This window comes from Phyllobates terribilis, unplaced genomic scaffold (assembly GCF_046119375.1).
Source record: "Phyllobates terribilis strain yellow unplaced genomic scaffold, ASM4611937v1 Scaffold_10__3_contigs__length_209671492, whole genome shotgun sequence".
Lineage (NCBI taxonomy): Eukaryota > Metazoa > Chordata > Amphibia > Anura > Dendrobatidae > Phyllobates > Phyllobates terribilis.
The window spans coordinates 126,142,184-126,168,887 of NW_027362770.1; the positions used below are offsets into that span (position 1 = coordinate 126,142,184).

The window sequence follows — 26,704 nt, forward strand, 5'->3', positions numbered from 1 at the left end:
TCTGCCATATGCATCAATCCTCTGCTCCACTGAGGACGAGTGCAGGGGAATTGAGCTCTGAGAGAAAGCAGCTAACAACAATGTAAAAACACACAGGCAGGCATAGTGATGTAATTGGCAGAATATAAAATCGGTTAGGAAGGGGACTGAGTCAGGAGCAAAGAGTGCACAGAAACAAATGGTGAATTCTCCACTTAGATTAGCTTGATAATAACTCAGAGTTGGGACTTTTCAGAAACACACAGGAGAGGGAGGAGGAGTCTGCAGCACTAAAAAGAAGCAAGTGGTACTGGGAAATGTAGTTTTTAGGAAATAAGAATAGGACTACTCATTCTGCTATGTGAAGCTGGATGCAGAGGGGCAGATGGAGATCAAAACCACAAAAGGTACAAGAATGAAACTTTCTGTTGGGCTTAGTCTGCATATTAACAATAAATATGCATTTACTGTGGTTTGTGAAAAATAAAGTGATTGTGGGAATGAACCTTTAAGCATATCCAATTTTAATTTCAAAACTATTTAATAGAAAACAGCATCACAATTTTGTTTTAATTAATAATAATAAAAAGTAATACAAAAAGATGAATTAATGTTTGAAAACAAAAGGAATTTGATTTGATTTGGGTTTTGCTTATTTGCACAGCAGCTATTCTGCTATTGATGCTGCCAATAAGCAAAACTTGGCAGACGGAAAACTTTCATTCCTGGAGGGGACAGCGAGCTGCGCACAATGAGACATGGATGTGTGTGCCCTTCTAGGAAAACAATTTCCACTTGAAATTCCTCTTAATATACTGCTGAATTGCTAAATGTTCTCAGCTCTTGCTTAAAAGGACATTATTCTGGATTTGTACCCATTGTAAAAATGATATTAGAATGCTAAAAATAAGTGAGGATACAGCTGGTTATTATTACAGTGAAATTTCTGTAATCTGGTATCAAGTCAAGAAGTGGCTGAAAATCCAAATACTCACTAAAAACAAATAGTGGAGCAGATACAGCATTATTTTGTTTGTTTCCAAATTCTTCTGGATGATTTCCATACTATTTAGTATACACAAGTGGACAAAATTGTTGGTACCCTTCTAGTAAATTAAGAAAAACTCACAATGGTCACTGAAATAACTTGAAACTGACATAACAAATGTTCAATTTAAATTTACTGAATATCAACTAATGAAAATCAGACATTGCTTTTGAATTGTGATTCAACAGAAGAATAATTAAAATAAACTAATAATGAAAATGACATGGACATAAACCATGGCATCAACAGCCCGAAACACCGTGTCTGCAAATTGAGATTCTGATTTGGCTTTTATCCTAAGTCATATTGCACGACTCGTTAAAGGGTTGATTGTGACTTGTAGGATTGCTACTTCCAATAGGTGGCGCTATAGAGTACAAGTCCTCTTTTTCTCTGAAGAGGCAATTTGCATAGAAAAGATTGAAAATAATTTGACCATAAGGACATGTTAAACTAAAGTGTGTCCTGTAATTAGCATTGCAGGTGTCTTCAAACTTGTAATCAGTCAGTCTGACAATTTAAAGGATAAAAAGTAGTCACTGTGCTGATTGGTATCATGGTGTTCGAAACTGATCATGGAACAAATACGGTAAGGAGAAATTCTAATCTCCTGAAATAAAAGAAAATTATAGACAACCATGATGAAGGTAAAGTCTGTAAGACCATCTCCCAACAGCTTGATGTTCCTCTTACTACAGTTGCGCATATTATTCAGACGTTTAAGGTCTATGGGACTGTAGCCAACCTCCCTTGATGTGGCCGCAAGAGGAAAATGGATGACAAATTGAAGAGATGGGGTAATACGAAAGGTAACCCAAAGAGCCCAGAACAACTTCCAGAGAGATTAGAGGTGAACTCTAAGGTCAAGGTACCTCATTGTCAGACTGCCCCATACGTCGCAGTTTTATCCAAAGTGGACTTCATGGAAGATGACCAAGGAGGAAACCACTGATATCAAATCATAAAAAAGCAAGACTGGAATTTGCCAAAATGTATATTCACAAACCACAAAACTTCTGGAAGCTTCTGGGAGAATGCCTTTTGGACAGATGAGACAAAACTGGAGCTTTTTGGTAAGTGACATCAGCTCTAAAGTAAAAAAAAAAGCATACAAAGAACATTGTACCTACTGTTTGAGGCATTTGAGGCTCGGTTATGTTTTTGGGTTATTTTGCTGTACCTGGCACAGGGTGTCTTGAATTGGTGCAGGGTGCAATGAATTCTCAAGACTCTCAAGGCATTCTGGAACAAAATGCGCTGCCCAGTGTCAGAAAGCTTGGTCTGAGTCGTTGGTCATTGGTCCTCCAACAGGATAATTTCCAGCATTTCTATATAGTAGTACAATGAATGCAGTGTACTATACTATTGCTCTTGGCTAGTATCTAAAATCAACATGATTAAGGCTCTGTTCACATCTGTGTTGAAGGCTCCTTCATATTTCACAGGAGTAGGTAGGAAGAAGAGTTCAGCAATAATTTGCTGTATTTTGCAACAGCTAAGCCATATATTGCAGAGAATAATATAATAACTGACAACCAGCAGGTTATCAGTTAGGTTATTACATGGGATAAAAGGCCTATACCAAGCTTACAAAGGGCCAGGGGGCACTCATTACTTGTGGAGGAAAGGTGACTCGGGCAGCTAAATATTAATTGGTTCTTTACAGTTAGAGCAGTCACACTATGGAATGCTCTAACACAAGAGGTAGTGATGGCAGATAGTACTGTACAGGTGCATCTCACTACATTAGAAGATCATCAAAAAGTTAATTTATTTCAGTTCTTCAATAAAAAAAATGAAACTCCTATATTATATAGAGTCATTACAAACAGTGATCTATTTCAAGTGTTTATTTCTGTTAATGTTGATGATAATGTCATTATCTCAGTAAATTAAAATAATTAACAAAAAACACCTGCAAAGGCTTCCTAAGCCTTTAAAAAGGTCCTTAGTCTGTTTCAGTAGGCTCCACAATGATGGGGAAGACTGCTGACTTGACAGATGTCCAGAAGGAGTCATTGACACACTCCACAAGGAGTTCCAATTTTCATTTGGAAATCAAGGTCCCAGAGTCTGGAGGAAGAGTGGAGAGGCCACAATCCAAGCTGCTGGAGGTCTAGTGTGAAGTTTCCACAATCAGTGATGGTTTGGGGAGCCATGTCATCTGCTGGTGTAGGTCCACTGTGTTTTATCAAGACCAAAGTCAGCGCCGCCGTCTACCAGGACATTTTAGAGCACTTCATGCTTCCCTCTGCCGACAAGCTTTTTGGAGATGGAAATGTCATTCTCCAGCAGGACTTGGCCCCTGTCCACACTGCCAAAAGTACCAATACCTGGTTTACAAACAACAGCATCACTGTGCTTGATTGGCCAGCAAACTCGCCTGACCTTAACCCCATAGAGAATCTATGGGGTATTGTCAAGAGGAAGATGAGAGACACCGGACCCAACAATGCAGACGAGCTGAAGGCTGCTATCAAAGCAACCTGGGCTTCCATAACACCTCAGCAGTGCCACAGGCTGATCGCCTCCATGCCACATTGCCGCATTGATGCAGTAATTGATGCAAAAGGAGCCCCGACCAAGTACTGAGTGCATTTACTGAACATACATTTCAGTAGGCCAACATTTCGGATTTTAGCAACATTTTTCAAGCTGTTGTTATAAAGTATTCTAATTTACTGAGATAATGACTTGTGTTTTCATTGGCTGTAAGCCATAATCATCAACAGTAACAGAAATAAACACTTGAAATAGATCACTCTGTTTGTAATGACTCTATATAATATAGGAGTTTCACTTTTTGTATTGAAGAACTGAAATAAATTAACTTTTTGATGATATTCTAATTTAGTGAGATACACCTGTATATCGGCATTTATAGAAGGGCTGGACGCTTTCCTCACAATAAAAGGCATTGTGGGTTATAAATAATCTAATGATAGAGAATGTATGACTTGTGGAGAAAGGTTGAACTTGAAGGACTTATGTCTTTTTCAACCTATATAACCATCCATGACTACAAGGGGTTGTCTAATGTTGAAAACTCATTTTCATATATTGCATTAGGGAAGTTGACAGAGGGGGAACACATGCGGAGGATCCTCATCTTTTAGCCATAGTGTCTAGCTGTATCTGGAGGACCTGATCTGTCCTGTGTCACACAGACAAGCCATCGACCTGAATTGCCACTGTATAATGCTGCGTTCTCTCTCTGGTGGCACTGTAGGGAAGTTGAACATTTACTGCCCTTTTTAACCCCATAATACAAGTGATCACTGGAGATCCCAACAGGGAGACATTTTATGATCAGCTTTGTTTTTTTTTAAACCAAGAAACCTTTCTAACCTCTAACCTCAAATAGGGTTTACCCAGCAGAGAACCCCTTTAAGGTTATGACTGAAGATGGCAGACCGTTTGTGCCTTCAGGCTCTTGAGATGGAGATTGGAGACCCCATCATACAATACACCAAAGGATGGGAGAAACTAATACATACAGGGTTATTCCCAAGAAACAAAACAAGAAACTTTGCTTCTTATTAAAAAACCTCTCCGTTCTCATGAGGGATTTTTCATGTAATTATGCACTGCTCATTGCCCAGTTTAATGGCCACCTCTGCGGTCTTTCAGCGATGGCCTGTGTCCTATGCAAGGAGTGCAGCGCTTACAAGCTTTATTGGAGAGAGCTTGTAAGTGCTGCACTGAAGCTGGCCAAATGGCAACAGAGTGCACAGTTCGGGCCAGGAGCATGACTATGCCACTGGTCTGAAAAGTCAATCAAACAGGAGCGAAACCCTCCCCGACAAGCAGAAATCCAGGAAGCAGAAGAGTGACGTGCTCCTAATCGAGACCTTGAGAAAACGCTTTCAAATAAAGCTACCTGCTGGATCTGAGGACAGGTCATATGTAACAAGTGATAGGGGTTTGTAAAAATTGCCTAAAATTAAACTCACGCTGGTACTTGTTATGTAAATCCAGCCCATGAAGAAGGATTTATTAAAATAACTACATAACAAATGTGCTGTCATGTGAATGGCCTAGTTTACCATTAATAAAGTAGTCTCGAAACTTCATTATAACTTCAGTATAACTGCTTCCTAGCAGATTCAGCACTTTTACACTGACCTTTATATTAACCTTAAATATAAAACTCATAGTTCTCTATAATATCCTTTGTATTCACCAATGTATTTATGGTACATAGATCAATTGTTTTGCTGTGAGAGAGCCTATGGGGTTCTTAACTCCTTTACAACCCGCGGGTGGTTTGCACGTTAATGACCAGGCCAATTTTTACAATTCTGACCACGGTCACTTTATGAGGTAATTACTCTGGAACGCTTCAACGGATCCCCCTGATTCTGAGACTGTTTTTTCGTGACATATTGTACTTCATGATTGTGGTAAAATTTCTTCGATATCACTTGCGTTTATTTGTGAAAAAAACGGAAATTTGGCGAAAATTTTGCAATTTTCAAAATTTGAATTTTTATGCCCTTAAATCAGAGCGATATGTCACACAAAAGAGATAATAAATAACATTTCCCACATGTTTACTTTACATCAGCACAATTTTGGAACAACATTTTTTTTTTATTATTAGGGAGCTATAAGGGTTAAAAGTTGACCAGCAATTTCTCATTTTTCCAACAAAATTTACAAAACCATTTTTTTAGGGACCACATCACATTTGAAGTCACTTTGAGGGGTGTTTATGACAGAATATACCCAAAAGTGACAATTTTAAAAACTGCACCCCTCAAGGTGCTCAAAACCACATTCAAGAACTTTATTAACCCTTCAGGTGCGTCACAGGAATTTTTGGAATGTGGAAGAAAAAAATTAACATTTAACTTTTTTCACAAAAATGTTACTTTAGACCCAATTTTTTTTTATTTTCGCAGGGGTAACAGGAAAAAATGGACCCCAAAATTTGTTGTGCAACTTCCCCTGAGCACGCAGATACCCCATATGTCGGGAAAAAACACTGTTTGGGCGCACGGCAGAAGGGAAGGAGCACTGTGTGACTTTTTGAACACAAAATTGGCTGTAATTGAGAGAGGACGCCATGTCGCGCTTGGAGAGCCCCTGATGTGCCTAAATAGTGGAAACCCCCCACAAGTGACACCATTTTGGAAACCAAATCCCTCAAGGATTTTATCAAGGGGTATAGTGAATATTTTGAATCAAGAGGTACGATACAGAATTTGATAACATTAGGTCATCATATTGAATAAGTTGTCATTAGTCTTGAGTGCAAGTGCTCACTACTTGAGTTTGCATCGGGTACTCAGGTATGCACCATGTATCGCGAGTGCTTGAGTGACATGCTCGAGTCCCCGCCCGCAGAGTGCTCAGTCAAAGTTTATACATAGAAACAGAAAAAACTAAACGGCACTTCCAAAACAAGAAATAGGTATGAACAGGTGCTTACTAGAAGCAGCCTCCTCCGCCTCTATGCCACAGGCGATTTTAATAACAGCAGGATCTTATTATCCCACACATAATCAGACGGATGTCCCTTAGAGAGGTATTCACATTGGTAGGGTCCTGGTATTTTGAGAAACGCCTTATCGTGGCTACCAGGTACACATGAATTGGCCAATTTATGAGCTAAGATTTCTCATTTATATCTATTTTCTAAAGCAGTAATGCTATTCATATTTCATGTTCGCATACTTAGCGTTACAGTGTGCTACTTTGTTTGTTAGTTGTATATGGAGGTAGCTGCTCCTAGTAAGCACCTGTTCACACCTATTTCTTGCTTTGGAAGTGACGGTCAGTTTTTTCTATTACTACACAAAACTGAGGCAGTCTGAGGCGGTATAGTCTGCTGGGGAGGAGCCAATTTTTATTTAGAATGTAGTAAGTGTCAGCAAAAACTCTCACGGCTACCTATCCACTCTACCAGAGTCAGTCGGCCATATAAATCGGAGGAAAATCAGTAAGCAGTTCACTGGCTGGCGGCTCTCCCGGCACAGAAACACATGTAGCTGTCACGCTTGGGATGGGAGAGCTGCCAGCCCATAAAATACTGATGTCAATCAGAAAAAGTAAAAATCTGGTAAATCATACCCCCATTTAGCAAACAAAGACTGAATGTCACTATAATTTCCTTCCCCATACACGTTAGAATAAAGTTTACCTGGTTCCGATCTCGTGCACTGGTGTATCTGATCCTCTGTATGAAGTAAAATATCAACCAAGCCGAAGAAATGATCATCAAGACGATAAAGGAGATGGAGACAAAAACCAAAGACCCTCGGCTCAAATTTTTGGCAGGGCTTCGAGAACCAACTGCAATCGCCATTAGCACAGAGATGTTCCTTTCCACATATGTCAGGATTTCTCGACCTGTAGACTCAGAAATCATTATGGCAACGATATCTCCAGTTCCTGAAGTGTAAAAGAAAACGAGAAAACCCATAAAAATGATACCTTATTTCAAGAAGTTTCTCTTAATATATAAAATACAATACAAATTTGTGACTTAATAGTCCTAATTGATCATAAAAAAAATCTGGTATAGTATAACAATCTGATCATTAATTTTTATCATTTTAAAAAAAAAATCTGAAACTTTCTTGCCAGCTGGGACACCATAAAAAAAATAAATAAATAAAAAAATCACAAAAAAACAAGAACATGAAATATGCAAAGTGAAGCCACTCTGTAGGGTAGGTTCCCGGGAGGAAACCAGCAAAGCTGTGGCAATAAATTAGCGAAACCCTGATAACCAGACATGTCTAAATGCCTAGTCAGACATGGTATCTCTGCATTCAATGCAGGATCCATTGGGAAATTAGGCTGGGAGTACATGAGATTAATGGAGATTTTGTTTCCTGCTACAAAATCCGAAATCTAGCTGACAGCTGAACCCGTGCCGGCTTATAGCATTTAGTGACCGGCTTAGAATGGATAATGGAACCACAATTCTCACAAGAAAACAGTAATAACACTAGAAAGACTCTTATAATCACATCGGCGTTACATATTCAGGGTGCTACTGTATATTGTAGAACATTTCCTTCTAAAATTAAAGAGGACCTTTCACCAAAATTTTCATGTTGAACTGGAGCTAATATTAATCTTTCTAGATCTAGAGCTTCTGTGTTGTGTAATATACCGTATTTTTCGGATTGTAAAATACACTTGCAATCCGAATGTAGCTTACCGGGGTGGGGGGACGGCTGAGGTGAAGCAGGGTCCCAAGAGACAGGAAGCTGGCGGTGGCGACAGGAGAGGGGCGATGATGCGGGCCCCAGGCTAGGAGGAGGGGGATGTCTGGCGGTGTGAGACTGCGAGGGGCCACGGGCTTTCACAAAATGTTGGGAATCCCCACACTTCCCATCCTTTTCATTGCGGTGGACTTTGGGAAAATGGCCGCCGGAGGCACCGCATGCGCAGATTGAGATCTCAGAAGTCGTCTCCCGAGATCTCAATCTGGAGTTTATCCTACTGACAGATGCCGTTTAAGCATTATGAGCAACATTCTGGTTACTTTTTAATTGCTTTGCTTTTGCCAGTTTTCCTTAAAGGGAATATCCAGGACTTTAAAAAAAAAATTGTGCCTAAGCACTAACAGGTAGGTAGTTTCTACCTGTTGTGCCCGGCGGGGTTCTTCTCTGGCACAGAGCGGTCACAGACTTCCACTGACGTCACGTCAACATAGTGGCTGTTTCTTTTTGTGTTGACAGGGCAGGACTACTGGTGTCATGCTGATCGACAGCCGGCTCCCCGCTGCCTAATTGGGGGAAAAAGATGGCCCCTGACGAAGCATCTGTGAAACGTGCGTTGGGTGTTTGGGGGGTGAGTATGGTCATTCATTATGACATAAGTCTATACGTGTTTATTCTAGTTGTGGGCTGAATTATGCTTATGAACATTTATCTATGACCATTTGTTAAGAGTCAAATGCATGGAGTAACTGGTTGATTTTGATATACTTGGATTTACTTAATATTAACTCTTTATAGGAACTTCTTGTTCCATATTTACTGATTTATATAACCAGGGTTCCCCTAAGCCATTCACCCACCAACTTATCTGTGTGTTTGTATGTTGTTGGTTTTTTTTTTTAACATGGTCTGTTTTTATCAATTTTGTACTAAATTAAGATTATTATTTTTGACTTTATTTGTGTTTATTGTAGTCCTAGCACAATTTAGTTTTTTGGTATCTGTATGAATTGTAGTGCAAATTGGGACACTTTACCCTAGCCCAGGTTTTTCAACTACATGATTTTTCTAATTGAGGAAGAATATATGTGCATGTCTGAATATATGTGCAATGCATTATCATTTGGGTGTGCTAGTGCCCATATGAAATCACCAGGAAGACCACTGAAAACCATCTAGAGACCTTCTGCTACTAAGGGTATTTAATCGGAGAATCTTTCTTGCAGAATTTCTGCGCCAAGTGTGAATTTACAGGAGGGGGTTAGTTGTGATATTGTATCTTAAACGGAACTTGTCATGTGAAAAATACTCTATTAACATGGAGATATGGTATTAATCAGCAGGTTAATAGTGTTTTGAGCCTGCCCGGCGCCTGCATGTAGAGCCCCGCTGCCAGGAGGAAATAAAATGTATTGTTCCTGGCAGCATTCAGGTCACGGGTTGGCTCTGCTGCAGCTTCAGTCGCCGCTCTGAATATAGAGAGCTACAGCTGTAACTGCACCCCCAGTACTGACTGACAGCCGGCCCTAATCCTGAGCTGCTGTCAGTCAGTGCCGGGGGCGCAGTTACAGCCGCTGCTCTCTATACACAGAGCGGTGACTGAACCCATGCTGTTGCCGCCCCGGTGAATGAATGCAGAATGCTGCTGGTTCCTTTCCTCCCAACAGCAGGGCTCTAAGTGCAGGTGCTGGGCAGGTTTAAAATGCTATTAACCTGCAGATTAACCCCATATCTGCAGGTTAAAAGTGTTCTTTCACGTGACAGATTCCCTTTAAGCACCTAAAGTAAAGAAGAAATTTCTACCAGTACCAGTCACCCAAATGGTAATGTATTGACGGGCAAGCACGTACATTTCTGCAAGGCCCCGGCCAGACAAATGCAACAAATGCAGAAACTACTCCATCACATTTGATTATAACCTTACATTTTGTAATTGCTGTCCTTGTGGTCGCACAATATAATTTGTTTAGTCACAGACAGGAACGAATCCCAGCACAGCCGGAAAGAAATATTTTCCTATTTGCCTCTGCTGGGATCGGCATCAAGTGGCTCGAGTCCAAATAGGATTATGTAGACCCGTCTATAGATAGATCTCTGTCCCCACACACAAATTACATCATTATCTAATATGACTCTCAGCACATCATTAAGGGTGCACGGTTATACGGCCAGACACTAAAGCGAAAAATTCAACTCCATAAATGAATCCTTTTATATGATTCTATGTAAAATATGCACCGAGACACATTCCAAGAACCACCTGTGAATCGTAGGGAATCAAGTGACACATTTCAGTAAGACACGGCGTGCACCGAATGACCATCGGCCAATTAATGCAATTTAAGAATGGACCCATAATTGTGTGATTTGCCTGCACGGTGCCACGCTGGCCTCCGCTTCATCAACAGTCTTGTTAAAGCTTTTCCTGCTAATATACGCTGGTGTCCAAGATCTAGGCCCAGTGCAATGGTGAAAAAGGCGCTATTACCATGAGACATGAGGTCTGGTCATTAGTTTCATCAGGAGGATAATATTCTGCACAGAGGTATCATAGCCGAGCTGTACAACCTGCTTCCATAATAATTAGGACTGCTCATGTCTTCAGGCTTGTGCTTGTAAAGCTAAATTAGGCAAAGGACACTGGGCAAATTTAAGTTATGTTCACATGCAGCATTTTCTTTGCTGCATTTTTTTATATGCAAATTAAAAGCAGCTTTTGCTGCTACTGTAAAAAGCAATGATATTTCAGAAGTCCTTCCTCACAGAATTGGAAAAAGGCAGCATTTTTGGAACCAGCAGCATTCAATTCTTTCAGCGTTTTTGCTGCGTGTTTTTAGAAAGCAATGAGAAAGTAAAAATGCTGCAAAAACACAAGTTTTTGCGCTTTTTTTTTTTTATTTACAGAATTTTTGGTGAATAAAACTTACTTTATTAAATGTACTGCAGACAGTGCACACGTGATCTGCACCCAAAAACGCTGCAAAACGGGCGTTTTGAACACATCGTTGTTGCTGCCAAGAGAGGTTCTGGCTGCAGAAAAAAAACACAGCAAAGACACGGCGTGAATATAGCCTCACACCATTAATGTGTACACCTTGGTGGAAATTTCAGATCAAGTTTTAGACCTGTTTATTAAGTGTTTATAGCACTTTATAAGGTGCGAGTTGGAGAATGGTTTAAAGGAAAAGGGAAGGGGCTTAAAGAGTTTTCAGCACAAAATGACTGTTCAAACTAAGCCAAAGTATTTGGTGCACCCTTGGCATGGCCGAACAATTCAGTGCACCTTCCCATTTACTTGTTTTCCACTCATCTCCACCCTCTTCTTCGTTGATTGACAGTTCTGGTTTTGAAGAGCAAGAAGTGGATGAAGATGAAAAGAACTAAGTGATAAGGTGCAATGAACTGCTTAGCCGTGCCAAGGGTGCACCGAGGACCTGCATTTGGTCTGAACAGTCATTTTGTTTTGACAGCCTCACTTTAATGTGAGAGAATAAGCACTAAAACTGGGGTTAAAAATGTTTTGCAATGCAAGCCAACCATTAATAGATCACATCCCAAAGTGAAATCAGTCTAAGCCAGTGATGCACATTGAATGGGCCACCATGCAAGACTGAACTGCCATATCCGGGAGAAAGAGGACAACTATCTGCTGTAATCGGCCAAAAATACATAAATTCTGTAGCTCCATCTGGAAAACATCAAGGATGATTGATCACCTTTTTGGCAGACATTGGCCAGTAGGTTACCACCGCGAATTTCCCTAAGGGTACATTTACACATTGTGTTTTTTTCTGCAGGCAAAACCTACTCTCTGGGCAGTAAAGAAGTTACTTACAAAAAGCAGGCTTTGCTGCGTTTTTTAGGATCCCAAGTTCAGCTTTGCTTCCACCACCGAAGCATGAACAATGCAAGGTGTCAGGCCACCAATGCAAGATGTAGGTGAAACCATAAAACCTTTTTTTGGAAAAATGGGCAATTTGATCAAATTATTCAGTGTAAAAAAAATTTTAAGTCTGAAAAAAATAGTGACTATTCTGAGCAAAAAAAGTTCATAATAGTTAATGAAAAAATATACAATTACAAATGTAAAAAACAGCGGGGGAGGTGAATTGGTCGGAAATAGTTTACCTAAGACATTGGCAGAGTACTGCGTTTGTAGGACACTGTTTACTTTCACATATTGGTCAGCCCTTGAGTTGATCAGGTATTGTTCAATTTCACACCTCGGTCAACCAATGTTTAATTTACACACATCACTAATTTAATTAAACTGTACTAATCTTAACTGCTATTCTCATGTGAGGACACCAAGACACTATGGTTTAAACTTGGGAAAATAACAAAAATAAATGTGTTTCACATACTCCTGTACCTGCTTTTTTCACTAAAAATGCAGCAAAACCCAATACCTGCGTTTTTCCACTTACTCATTGCTTTCTTTGGGTGAAAAAATGCTGCAAACACGCTGAAAGAAGTGACATACTGCAATTTTCAAAGATGTAGCAGTTTTTCAATTCAGTCAGGAAAAAAAAAATGTGTGTAATTTCTGAAATCTCATAGCTTTTGTTAATTTGCATAAAAATGCAAGGTGTGAACATATGCAAAAATTATTGCACCATCACATTTTGAAATGTTAAAAAGAAAATTGCCAGAATCTGAAAGGTCAAGGATAGTGAACTTTTCTTAAATAAAACAAAACCGTAATCATGTACCCTTTACTGACTTGGTTTAATGGGTTTACGGAAGGGATGACATATCTGGTAAGATATTTTGCATATTTGGCAAGATATCCTTTTTCCTGCTATATTTCTAATTTCATTGTGTCATATTTCTATGGGAAATAAAACCAAGACCAAGGATTGGAGGAAGGAGTTAGTACAAGAAAGGGGTCATACTGTTAATAGTCTTATGGGGTCACCTTTACTATGTCAGGCCGTAACAATAATCTTGTAGAAGAGGCTTTGTGTTCAAAGACCTCAATTACCATTGCGGTTATCATTAGATGAGCTGATATTTTCCAGTGTAACCGGATAGCCCAGAGAAACTTTATTCCTCTAAGTATTCTGAATTCCTCATTATGTGCCATTACTCTTCATCGTTACTGGAACTGGGTATAATCTGGTGCCAGAGAACATAGAGGACGTCCACAAAATGAGTCTGTGGGCAGCCAGTAATGTGACATTTCCAGAGAAGTCAACCTCTCATTGATCTCTTTAGGGATGGAGACAAAAGGTTAAGAAGAAGAAGCCATATTACTTTATATAGTGATTTCACGACATGGGTGACTGAGGCTCCAAGGAAAGAACAGTAAAATCCACTTCATGTTACTTATGTCATAGTAAGATCTACGGCAACAATATACAAAGGGATTATCGAGGGACATAAACTCCAGTAAGATGAGCAGAAAACAAACCATGCCATCGATAATTCTCCAATCCTATCAATATTACATCACGAGAGCTTTACAACTATTGGTCCACGCCAAGGCCCTAATTCTTCATTAATAGGATTAGGCCATAAAATACCCATCTGGACCAGTTTGTAAAATGCAATGAGAAAATGAATGCTAGAGGAAAACATGGGAAAGAAGAATAGAAGAAAGCCACTGACCAACGTTCTTATTTTTCCCTTCCATTGGTGTCCAGGGTTTCGTAGTGACATCTCTATGGATGATGATGGTGGGGCAAAAGAAATCTGCACTAGTACCGGTCTAAAAACAATTTCTCTATTTGGATGACAGATGCTCTAAAATCATAAATTGATTGAGAGAGAAGAAGACTCCACTAGAAGTGAAAGGCAAAGTCTCAGGAATGTTATAACCCAACTTGGCCGACCCTTCTCTTACCCAACATCGAACGTTAAAATATTGGGAGATCGTTATACACAATTGAAGTTGTCAAAATAGGCAGGTATAGGCAACTTAAATCTAAAATCCGATTTTAGAAACATTCCATTTTGCAATTCCACATGTAAAATCTGTAATTTCTGTGTGTCCTGCAAACAATGGGGCAGATTTGCTAAGATGAATAAGCCAAAATTCTGTCTTACTTTAAGCCAAAAATGGTCTTGCAAGCCATGCACCACATCTATTAGGTGTTTTTCCTGCCTCTCCAGACAAAGGGGATGTGTGGCCTAGTGGAACGTGGGTGTGATATGTCTGGTAGGTGGCAGTGGCCTAAATTATGACAATGCACTAAAAATTACCCAAAATTTGGTGCAAATTGTTGGCACTAAATAAGCCAACTAATAGATGGTGCAAATTTTTAAGTTTACGAGAGGCTAAAGATGTGCCTTTAAGTTAGCATGAGTCACTTTGATAGGTCTGTCCAGTCTAAAGACCTACATACAGATTAGACTAAAGTTGGTCAAACCCGGCTATAGGGTCAAGAGTTCTAACGTGTATGGAGCCCACCGGAGTCTTAACCTACTGTTATTCGGGAGATAAGCCATCGTCACGGGAGTCTGGCAGTGACTCTCTCATCAAGAACACAAATGCTGTGCAGAATAGGGCATTCCAGCGTATAGAGATTTCAGGAAAGGTAGCTGTTGACCAAGCAGTAGCTATCAATTGTGTATGGGGGACTTTGGACTGGACAATACAAAGATGCGTTTTTCATTCAGGATGAGCCACTTAGTATAAGTCTGCACTGTCTAAAAGTTAAACAGTTTTAGTAAACTGCAAGATGATGGATAGTATATGCCCCCCCCAAAAAACTCCGGCCACAGGGGCGTACCCATCGAGGGAGTAAAGGTATCATTGGCACCAGGGTCAAGTCTTATTGACTTCTCATCCTCAGAAACCACCAAGGGCCCGATTCAACATGCGCGATTAATTCAAGTAACTTTTCCTTTTTTTGTCTCCAACATTGAATGTGAGTAATAGTATAGGTGTTATTATTTTACTGTTGGGAAAACATAGGGATTGAGAAGGAGTTGTCCGAGTAGTGGACAATCCCTTTAAATCAGTCTTTTTAGCATCAAAAGTCCGAAATCTTTTAAAAAAATTCACAAAAAAATTCACCATATTGAAATCCTTACTTCAGGGGAAGAATGGAGTGAAATGCGCCAAAAATAAATCCGATATTTGATAAGTCGCATTTTATGAATCTGTCTAAAACATCTGGTTAAGCAAAGCTGTTGAGGAAAAATAAAAAAAATAAAGACAACTTAAAAAGTGGCTCAAATCCTAGAGAGAATAAGGCACAAATACTAAAGCCAATAAAGAGCAAATTATTCCATAAAAGTGGAGAAATAGCAGTGATGAATTGGAGCTTAAATAGTTTTGCTTTATCAATAAAATCTGTGTTTCATCAGATTTTCACTACAGGACTAGTTGTCTTGTGCCTCCTAGTCAACTGCTCTGTATAACCCCGCCTCCACCACTGATTAGCACCTTCCTATCAATGTACAGAGAACACACAAAGCAGCCAATCAGTGGTGTGGGCGGAGTTAACAGAGCTCAGCATTTGAGCTCTGTTAGATCTGTAGTAGAGAAAACCAGTGATTGTATCAAAATGGCAGCATGCAGACCAGCAAGTGATACATCACAGTAATCAGGGTCTCATCCCCCTACATCATGCTGCTGTCAGATTATATATAAAATATGTCACAGCAAAAAAACATGGTGAAAGATTACCTTTAAACAATATAAAAAAAAAACATGGAAAACTACATTCTCATGTTTGTTAACAGTCCTAGTGGGTAACACAAACATTAGGTTACAGGGGTTATCCAGGATTTTTTTTTTTCACTAAGGGCATAAAAACTAACAGGTAGATATTTTATAACTACCTGCCTGTTCTACCCAGTGCGGTCACTGACTCCTCCTGCTGGATATTCAACCGCTCCACGTCAACAGAGCAAGGCTTCCTCTTCTGGGCGGTGGCGAGTCAGCTGTCAATCAGAATGACATCAACAGTGACGCCCCTTCAACAGAGTGGGGGGAAGAGAAGCAGCTGCTCTGTCGAAAAATTATATTACCCTGGATAACCCCTTTAAGGCCACGGCCCCACTATCAGTATTTGGTCAGTATTTTTTCTCAGGAGTGGGAGCCAAAACCAGGAGTGGGTGATAAATGCAGAATTGGTGACTTGCTTCTATTATAGCTTTTCTCTGATTGTTCCTCACCTGGTTTTGGCTCCCACTCCTGAGAAATAATACTGACCGAATACTGACCAAATACTGATAGTGGGGCCGTGGCCTAAGCGAAACAATCCACCCCGACCTAGTCTGCCTTTGTGGTTCTTTGAACGTATATATGAGGTTTGTTTTTAACCATCTCAAGAGAACAGAAATTGAATGAGTAAGAAAATTCAGGACATTACAGTCAAAGTGATTTCCTGGTGTATAGAATAAAAAATGTCCGATCAGCAGATCTTAGCAAACGATCCAGTGACCAAACCATGAAGATAAGAAGCCAGTCTGATGGTGGGGGAGCTCCCTGCGCTCGGCTATCAGGTCTCATAGGATACATTTGCAGACAGAGGCTCTGAACCTTTAGCTACTATAAATGAGGGGGCATTCAATAAGAGTGACTGATTTATGACTTGTATAATCAGTTGTGAAGTGCAGGGACATTTCGCAGATGACATTTTAAAGGGAAGGCTGTCATGCTGTAAGCAGGCGGCAGGAACATGAAGCTGTCATGTTATTTAAGGAAGCATCCGCTCCTGAGGTCCGAGCCGTATTTTATGATACAAATACCCTTCATACTCCGATTCCCCCAATACACTTAGACGGCTGCAGCCGAGACATTATCTATTTATCCCTTTCATACCACACAACCCTTCCTTTGACTTAAAAAGCCTACAGAAGGAACATAAAAGACAAGACACTTGCCCTATGCTGTGATATTAGTTTAGATCAGGGGTGGGCAATTCATTTTCCCGAGGGGCCACATAAGAGACTGTTGTGGAGGGCTGAGCCAATTGGCTGAAATTAAGTCTGTTCAATATTATTATTAATTCTAATTATTATTTTACAGTAATCCTAATTGGATCACTCAATATTGAGCAGAATTAGGTATGTTGACACTCCCCTTATATACTGTATGAGCCCAAACACTGCCCCCTATGACAGTATGAGTCCACATATAGCCCCCTATATACATTATGAGCCCCCATACAGCCTACCTATATACAGTATTAGCCTCCACACATAGCCCCTATTATACAGTATGAGCCGCAACCCAGCCACCCAATATACAGTATGAGCCCACGCACATAGCCCCTTATAAACAGTATTAGAGCTCACATTGCCTCCCTATATACAGTATGAAACCCCACACAGCCCCCTATATACAGTGTGAGTCCCCACAGTTCCCCTATTTACAGTACAAGCCCCCACTTATCCCACCTCTGTAAGTATGAGTTCTCACATAACCGCCTATATACAATATACACAGACCCCCTATGTACAGTATGAGCCCCCACATAGCCCCACTATTTACAGTATGAGCCCCCACACATAGCCCTCCTATATATAGTATTATCTCTCATATAACCCCCTCCATAAGGTATGAGCTCACACACAGCCCCTTATATACCGTTTGGGCACACACAGCCATCACCTTCCAGCCGGCGCTCTGCTCTGATCTTTGTTGCGTGCACAGACACTTCGCACAGTAGACACGATGTAGTGACATCATCGGTCATCTGTCTCAGTCGCACACGCTGATTGGTGGAATGAGGAGCGGGTGGCCCCCTCCTACACCACTATATTTACCGCTACCTGCATCCTAAGGATGTAGATGGCGGTAACATCGGGACGTTTCGGGGTGTGCGGGCATATGGTGTGGGCCAGTGTTTTCAGCTCTTTGGCTATCTCGATCCAAGGGCGGGACTGGAACAGACAGAGGGTCAGATGTGGCCCAAAAGCCGCACTTTGCCCAGGTCTGCTTTATAGGATAACTTATCACTGGAGGTCAAAAAATGTTTATGCCAAGAACACACCCAAAGCAACTGCAGTCAAACACCAACTCCACAAAAAAAGGGACAGGCAACCATGGCCGCAGATCGATGGGTGAGCGTGTGATCTCTTAGGCTGTAAGTGCACTGAGCGTTTTTGATGCATTTTCACTGCGTTTTTTCCGTTCGGAAATGCACCAAAAACGCTAGGTAATCCGTCTAAAAGCTAAGGCAATGACAATCCTGATGTGCTGTGCACATGTCCCGGAATTTTCTGCTTAGGATTGTCATTGCATTAAAATCCGCAGCATGTCCATTCTTTGTAGTGTTTCTACAGAGCAAAAGAAGCACAAAGAATGGTACCCGGGCCGGGGAAGAAGAGTACTTCTCCCATCATCCGACCGCCGTTCCTGCGGATAACAGCGAGAGCAACACGGCTGAGGGGAGAAGTAGTCTCCTCAGCTGAGCCGGCGTGTGCGCGGTGTAAAAAAAAAAAAAAAAGTAACAATCTGCGGACAGGTGAGGAATATTATTTTTTTAAAATATATTTATTTATTTTTTACAGGAGACGAGGGATTCGGGGATTAGGAGAATAATAAAAAAAAATATTAAAACCGTGTGTCATTTTATTTCAATAAAAGACTTTATTCTAGCCGTGTCTTTATTGAAAAAGCGTTGAAACCCTTTCCTACGGGGTTAGTCTCTCAATTACTAACCTAGGCTTCATGTCAGCTGCCAATACAAGGCCGACTTGAACCCCAACCCTATTACCCCACTTGCCACCGCTACACGGCAGTGGGAAGAGCAGAGGCTAAGTGCCAGATTTGGAGCATTTTATGGATGCGCCATTTCTGGGACTCCTGAGGCGTGATATTATTAGCTGCGGAGGTGGCCAGGATCCATGGCCCCTTCCCTGGCTATCCATATCAGCCCACAGCTGTATGTTTACCTTTTTCTGGTTAGATTTTATAGGGGACCCTTCGTTAATTTTTTTCTGGGGTCCCCCTGTAATCTAGCCCGTAAAGGCTAAGGAAACAGCTGTGGGCTGTTATTAATAGCCAGGGAACATTTTTGGCTAATGGCCCCATCCCTGGATCCTTGGCTACTAGTATCAGCTCTCAGAAGTCAGCTTTCCCTCTGCTGGTTATAAAAATGACGAGGGAGCCCACGCCATTTTTTTATTTTATTTTAGGCTATGTGCCCACAATCCGGATGTTGCAGCATATTTTTGCTGCATCCAAAACGTTGCATTTTATTGAACACAGGTAAATCCATATGTGTTCATTTAACCATGCGCATTTACCGCATTTAAAACTTTCTAGTGGTCAAATTTCTGTTGCGGAGACTAGCAGCCTCAGATGCACGTATAGTGGACATGGGTTTTCTAGAAATCCCATCCACTATGCTGTAATACCTGGCCGCTTTGGGTTTGAAGCTGCATAAATAAGCAGCTTCAAACCTGCAGCGACTCCTGATCATGGCCACGTACCCAAACTCAAGCGCAGCATGTCAATTTCTGTAGCGGACATGTTAGTCTCCGCTGCAGATTTTGACCGATTGAAATGTCATTATATGCGGTGGATCCGCATGAATTGACAACAAAAGTGTGGCATTAGAACACAGGGTTTTGGACGCAGCGAAAATATGCTGCGTCCAAAGTGCTGCTGGTTGCTGATCGTGGGAAAGTAGCGGCTAATGAAAGAGCTGTGATTAATAGCCAGGGAACAGGTTTGCCTAATGGCACCTTTCTAGGCTAAAAAGAGCAGCTCTCAGCTGCCCCAGAAATGACATGAATGGGAATGCTAATGAGATTGGGTATATGGTATTAGCTGACACCTAGCCCATTTGTGTGGCGATGAAAAGGTGTCAATCAGACCCTTTCATTATTACACCTAAGTAAACTAAAGTAAAGAGTTAAAAAAACACCTGCACACACTATTTGAAATACAACAGACACATTCTTTAATCATTTAAATTAACCAATATACTTACCCCAGGTCTGACGGTAACCCAAGGGTTAAAGTGATGTCACACATTTCTTTTTTCACATATCTTTATTTAGCTCCAGAAAGCATTCATTGATGTAAAAAAAACGCATTAGAAAACACATCAAAAACTAGCGTTTTTTCGGCAGCGATTTTCCTGCCAAGAGATGCAGAAATATCTGCAATCAAACCCTGAACATGCGCACAAAGTGGACATCCGTGTGCAGAGTCTACATTGATGATAGGCAGGCCTTCATATATAGCCAACATTCAACACAGCACAAGATCAGGGTGCACTTAGATATGGAGGAATCACTGAACATGTGTTGATATAAAATCCGCAGCGGCTTACAGTACAGCACCAGTCTAATCTCTGCCACATAATATGGGCAATTTCTGCGTGGAAAAGTAAGACCGTCGCAGATTGTTAAATAATTCTGTTGCAGATTTGTCACAGATTCTATCATTTTGCATATAGTAAGGTGAAATCTGCCACAAATTCCACACATTCACATATTTCCAATAACAATTTAATAGGGAAAACAGCATCAGCTTTTTATTTTCTTATATTCTCGTAAACGGCCTCTGAATCGGAGGTGCCCTGATTTAGACATTGACCTCTGATGTTTCCTAGAAACAACAACCACCATCATTGCTGTACACACTGCCGGGATGAAATGCAGAACCACAAATCAATGCCGAATCTGCAGAGCTGCTGTTCCTATGAATCGCAAAACCATTTGCCAACATTAGACAAATGTCCGAGTGTAATGTCAAAACCAGAATTTATGAGAGGCGCCAAAGTGAAGCTCGAACTGATGACGTCTCATGATTTTTTTTGTTCTTCAACAACAATAGCGGCATTAGTTCTCAGGGCTGAGATAAATAGCACAACATGAAGCAAAGCAAGGCACTTTAGTATAAACTCTAATGTAAGTCAGTGAGATCTGCCAGGGGCTAGTGGTGTCCAGAAGAAGACCGTGTAGGCGCTGTGCTAAGGATCACTTTTCAGCAGTCATCCCATTATCATCACTGGCAGGAAAAAAAGGCAAACATTTATATACACAAAACAAAGGATCCACCATTGATGAGAGGTGATATCACAGCTCACCTTCTTCCCCTCCCTGCACAAATCACAGAGAATGTCAAGAAAACACTCCTAGAAAAGTCAATGAAAATTTTCAAACTCTTCCTTTGCCGACAATGTTTTCCTTAAATGCTAAAAATAATTTTTACAATTGGGTTTCATTAAAAATTGTGCACAGTTTCAGCTTTTACAGGCATTGTGTCTCATAGATTGTAAGCTTGTGAGCAGGGCCCTCACTCCTCTAGGCATTGTAAGCTTGTGAGCAGGGCCCTCACTCCTCTTGGCATTGTAAGCTTGTGAGCAGGGCCCTCACTCCTCTTGGCATTGTAAGCTTGTGAGCAGGGCCCTCACTCCTCTTGGCATTGTAAGCTTGTGAGCAGGGCCCTCACTCCTCTAGGCATTGTAAGCTTGTGAGCAGGGCCCTCACTCCTCTTGGTATCTGTTGATTTATGTAATTGTTACTCTGTAATGTCTTTTATTGTCTGTACAATTCCCCTCTAAAAGTGCTGCGGAATACGTTGGCGCTATAGAAATAAAAATTATTATCATTGTGTCCATGTACATGCAACTTTGCTGTGGTCTGTCGTCATAACTCAACTAAGAGGGGCTCAGAAAAAGAATGATCATAAGGAGCTCACTGACAGATTTTCAGCTAAGTCATTGTCCAGCCAGCTATGGAAAGTGCAACACAGAGGCTACAGAAGGCAAACAGGGCAAAATTTTAATGAAGCCAAATGGCAAAAATGATTTTTGGACCCACTTACATGCATAAAAAAAAAAATTCCCAGAAAGTGGACAACCCCTTTTAAAAACCGCTCAAGCAAGATATACACAACCATAGTTATGGACAGAAAATAAAATAAAACAACTTCAAACAGAAAATGAGAACAAATTAGAAAAAAAAGAAAGTGTGTCATTAACCAATTTTAATTAGTTAATTATTATTCCTTATAATATTCTCTTGGCATAAGGCCGTATTTTATTCTCCATGTATGCTCCGCTATGCCTGGACAAACCGAGCATCTTCTGATGGACGAACAGCTTCATAATATGCTTTTGAGGTTGTGAGATAGAGTCAGTAGACACATGGTCAGCCTGGGCATTATGGTCCCATGGACAGTGAAATATGGCCGGACCTTAGTAAATTTCACAGTAAATCAAAAAAATTACTGCACACCCTAAAGTGGTGCTCAAGAAGGGACCGTGCCCTGTCACATGTGAAAATAACCTTGGCACTCGAAAAAATTCTGCTTAAGAAAATTTATTACAGTCCATATTAATATACAGTAAACATACGTTAACGTTTCGGTCTACACGACCTTCTTCAGTTTACTGAAAAATGGACAAATAAAGAAAACATAAACAAAAGAATACAGAAAATATCTGTTCAAAAAACCGTATATAAACATATGCAAAAGACATACAATGTTACAAATCAACGGAGGACAGGGCAATGGGGTATAGGGGAATAGGGAGACAAATAGAGGGCAACACAAAAGGAGGGAGGAAGAGGGAAAGGCCATGTTAAGTGTAGGACCTACCCGTATATTCGTATCAATGGTATAAGGGAAGATAAGCTGGAGGAGTCAACTAGGACAGCCTAGAGGGAGAATAGTAAATATGTGTGATACTAGGGTAAAAGCCGTGTTGGAGGCAGCGCAACAAAACATGTATGTGGACAAAGCAAATAAATCAAATGGCCAGTTTAGGGAGAAAAGACCCAGGCATGTACCTGCTAGGGAGCTCGTAGGGGACTCAGGACCGGCAGCGCGGCATCCACCGCTAGATGCTGTGGCTTAGAGCGGGAAGGAGGGCATTTAAATATGGAGGAGGATGATTGGAAAGCCAATCATCTGCGAGAGCGTTACATTCCGCGGTTGCGCATGTCCGGAAGTAAATAGTCACGTGACCGGAAGGAACGGGGAACAGGTCACGTGTGCGTTCCAAACCCTTATTAGAGACACCATTGACCGACACATTAGAGCAGGGACGATTGATATCAAAACGGGTGAATATCTCACCAAAACACATCCCATCACCCCTGTTCTATATGTCCTACCCAAGATACATAAAAATTTGACCGAACCCCCTGGACGTCCTATCGTGGCCTCTACTGATTCGCTCCTTTCCCCCCTCTCGATTTTCGTAGAAAGAATCATCACACCCCTTGTACAGAAGAGCACTTCCTTCTGTTAGAGACAGGCTCATTCCTCAATATCCTTGCAGATCTCAAACAGGTTCCATCTTCCGCATGGCTAGTCTCTTTTGACGTCAAGGATCTCTACACCTCCATCCCGCACCATCAAGGTATACATGCAGTCAGAACACTTTTGTTAGAGGCCCAGACTAATCATCAGATTGTTGACCTAGTTGTGGATTTACTATCTTTAATACTTAAAAAGAATTACTTTATGTTCCAAGATAGATATTTCCTACAGACTAAGGGCACGGCTATGGGTTCTAATGTTGCGCCACCCTACGCTAACTGCTACATGGCGGCATTTGAAACACAGATCGTCTACACCCATCCCCTCTTCCAATCACACTCTATGATTTGGAAGAGGTATATAGATGATATTTTTTGTATCTGGGATGGCCCCCTGTCTTCTCTTGAGACATTCTTTACTGATCTCAATGTTGCATGGCCTGACTTAAAATTTACCATGACCCATGATTTAAACCAGATCAGTTACCTAGATACAGTAGTCATCAAGAACAATACTGGCTCTCTCTCCACAGATCTATATACCAAACCCACGGATCGGAATAGCCTCCTTCACTATTCTAGTAATCATCCTGTACACATTAAAAAATCCGTTCCCCAGTCTCAACTCAAGAGGGTCGAGCGGATTGTATCCAACCCCGACACCCGTAAACTAAGACTACAAGAAATGCATCGGAAATTCGCAGAAAGGGGCTACCCTTCCCCCTCCCTACAGCCCTCAAGGGCTGCCTCTCAGGATACACGTCCTGACAATTCAAATCGTATCCCCTTTGACTGTCCGTAAACACTGGAATATCTTACGTACAGGCTACCCATCCATCACTAGCTTCCGTAATCCCTTCATGCCCTGCTTTAAACGAGCCCCCAATCTCAGAGATTCACTCATCCGAGCTGATATAGGCACAAGTCAACCCACATCCACACAACGTTTTCTTCAGAACCCCAAAATGGGTACTTTCCCGTGTCTACAGTGTAGGCAGTGTAACAATGTCTTGAAAGGTAACCTCATACACCATCCCCATTCTGGACGGAAATACAACATCAAAGGTTTCTTCACCTGTGAGAGCTCGTATGTAGTATATTTAATTAAATGCCCGTGTGGACTCCTTTATGTGGGCGAAACTACCCAACCTATACGCGACAGAATTTCCAAACATAAGTCCACAATCCGTTGCAAGAACCTTCTCTTGCCAATACCCCACCACTTCATATCAACAGGCCACAACATCTCCCAACTTAGGTTTCAGGTGCTCGAACAGATTCTACCACCCCGACGGGGTGGCGATCGGATCCGCCTCCTTAAGCAACGTGAGGCATTTTGGATCCATAGGTTGGATTCCCTTTCCCCAAGGGGCTTAAATAGGGATTATGACTTAATGTCCTTTATCTAAAGTCTCACCCCACAGTACCCTACCATGGTTTACATGTTTTTTTCTGTGGATCTCTTTTGCAATACTTTGTCATCTATGCTTAATTCTGGTACCCATTCAGAAGATGTTGTTGCATTGTATTTTATTATCTGTGATTCCATTTATTGTATTGTCTTGCTATCATGCTTATGCCTGTCCATCTCATTGACATATATCGTTTCCTTTTTTACAGATTTGCCTATTGCCTGGTCCTCCCCCGTCTTCCCCTCCTGCTCCTGTACCCCTCCATCACCAATCTGAACGGTTTACACACCGTCACTAGCCTTGCGCCGCTCATCTCCAATGTGGAACGCAAGCTTTAGTCCAATGGAACGCACACGTGACCTGTTCCCCGTTCCTTCCGGTCACGTGACTCTATTTACTTCCGGACATGCGCAACCGCGGAATGTAACGCTCTCGCAGATGACTGGCTTTCCAATCATCCTCCTCCATATTTAAATGCCCTCCTTCCCGCTCTAAGCCACAGCATCTAGCGGTGGATGCCGCGCTGCCGGTCCTGAGTCCCCTACGAGCTCCCTAGCAGGTACATGCCCGGGTCTTTTCTCCCTAAACTGGCCATTTGATTTATTTGCTTTGTCCACATACATGTTTTGTTGCGCTGCCTCCAACACGGCTTTTACCCTAGTATCACACATATTTACTATTCTCCCTCTAGGCTGTCCTAGTTGACTCCTCCAGCTTATCTTCCCTTATACCATTGATACGAATATACGGGTAGGTCCTACACTTAACATGGCCTTTCCCTCTTCCTCCCTCCTTTTGTGTTGCCCTCTATTTGTCTCCCTATTCCCCTATACCCCATTGCCCTGTCCTCCGTTGATTTGTAACATTGTATGTCTTTTGCATATGTTTATATACGGTTTTTTGAACAGATATTTTCTGTATTCTTTTGTTTATGTTTTCTTTATTTGTCCATTTTTCAGTCAACTGAAGAAGGTCGTGTAGACCGAAACGTTAACGTATGTTTACTGTATATTAATATGGACTGTAATAAATTTTCTTAAGCAGAATTTTTTCGAATGCCAAGGTTATTTTCACACTTAGTAAATTTCACGACACTGCAGGAAAACTCTTAAAGGGAATCTGTCACCAGATTTTTACTACATAGTCTGAGAGTAGAATGTCAGATTTCCTGTTGTCCTTCTACAGTTTGACCACTGGTGGGTGAAATTGCTCATCTTAATAATTGTGCTGCACTTCCACTCCTTACCACTGGAGGCTGCTGTTGTGTTGTGCAATTGCCCTTTACTAATATGGCAGATTCCGAACCTGCGGAATCCATCTTGTTTCCTGTTTGGGCCTACTTAAAGCCACATTGAACTCTCACTCATTGCATGAGTATTGTGTCTAGCTGTTAGTTTAGTTTCTGTCTCCAGCTCCTGAACATTCTTACCCAGACTGTTCTCATTCATCTATGGATTGTTTCCTACAACTCCTTTGCTTTATCCAAAAACTTCTACTACCGCTTGCTGTTCCTGCTTGTGCTCCTCCGGCCACTGGTTTCCGGCAGTACTACACCATTATCGTAACACAGCAAGATGTAGGGGCAGAGACACCAATTCCAGTGATGTATCACTTGCTGGGTTGCATGCTGTAATTTTCATAAAATCATGTTTTTTTCTGATGCAGATCTAGCAATTCTCTGAATGCTGAGCTCTATAGACCCCCCCCCCTCCACACACCACTGATTGGCAGCTTTCTCGGCACACTGTTCATAGGGAGAAACCTGCCAATCACTGGTGGGGGCGTGGTTACACAGAGCAGGAGGACTACATGACACAAGATAACTACACCTCTAGTGATAATCTCCTGCTAATAAAACACTGACTTTCTTGGCACTACAACAAGTAAACCAGTAACTGACATCA

General features: G+C 41.3%; 1 protein-coding gene across 2 annotated transcripts in view; it reads right to left on the reverse strand.

The window, feature by feature from the left end:
- The window catches only part of RNF130 (ring finger protein 130), a 261,704-nt gene that overhangs the window by 120,935 nt on the left and 114,065 nt on the right, over positions 1 to 26,704 (reverse strand). For both annotated transcript variants that reach the window (XM_073649772.1, XM_073649771.1), the window contains exon 3: positions 7,173 to 7,423. In XM_073649772.1, the coding sequence (XP_073505873.1) occupies positions 7,173 to 7,423 (251 nt within the window). The remainder of the gene's footprint in view (positions 1 to 7,172; positions 7,424 to 26,704) is intronic.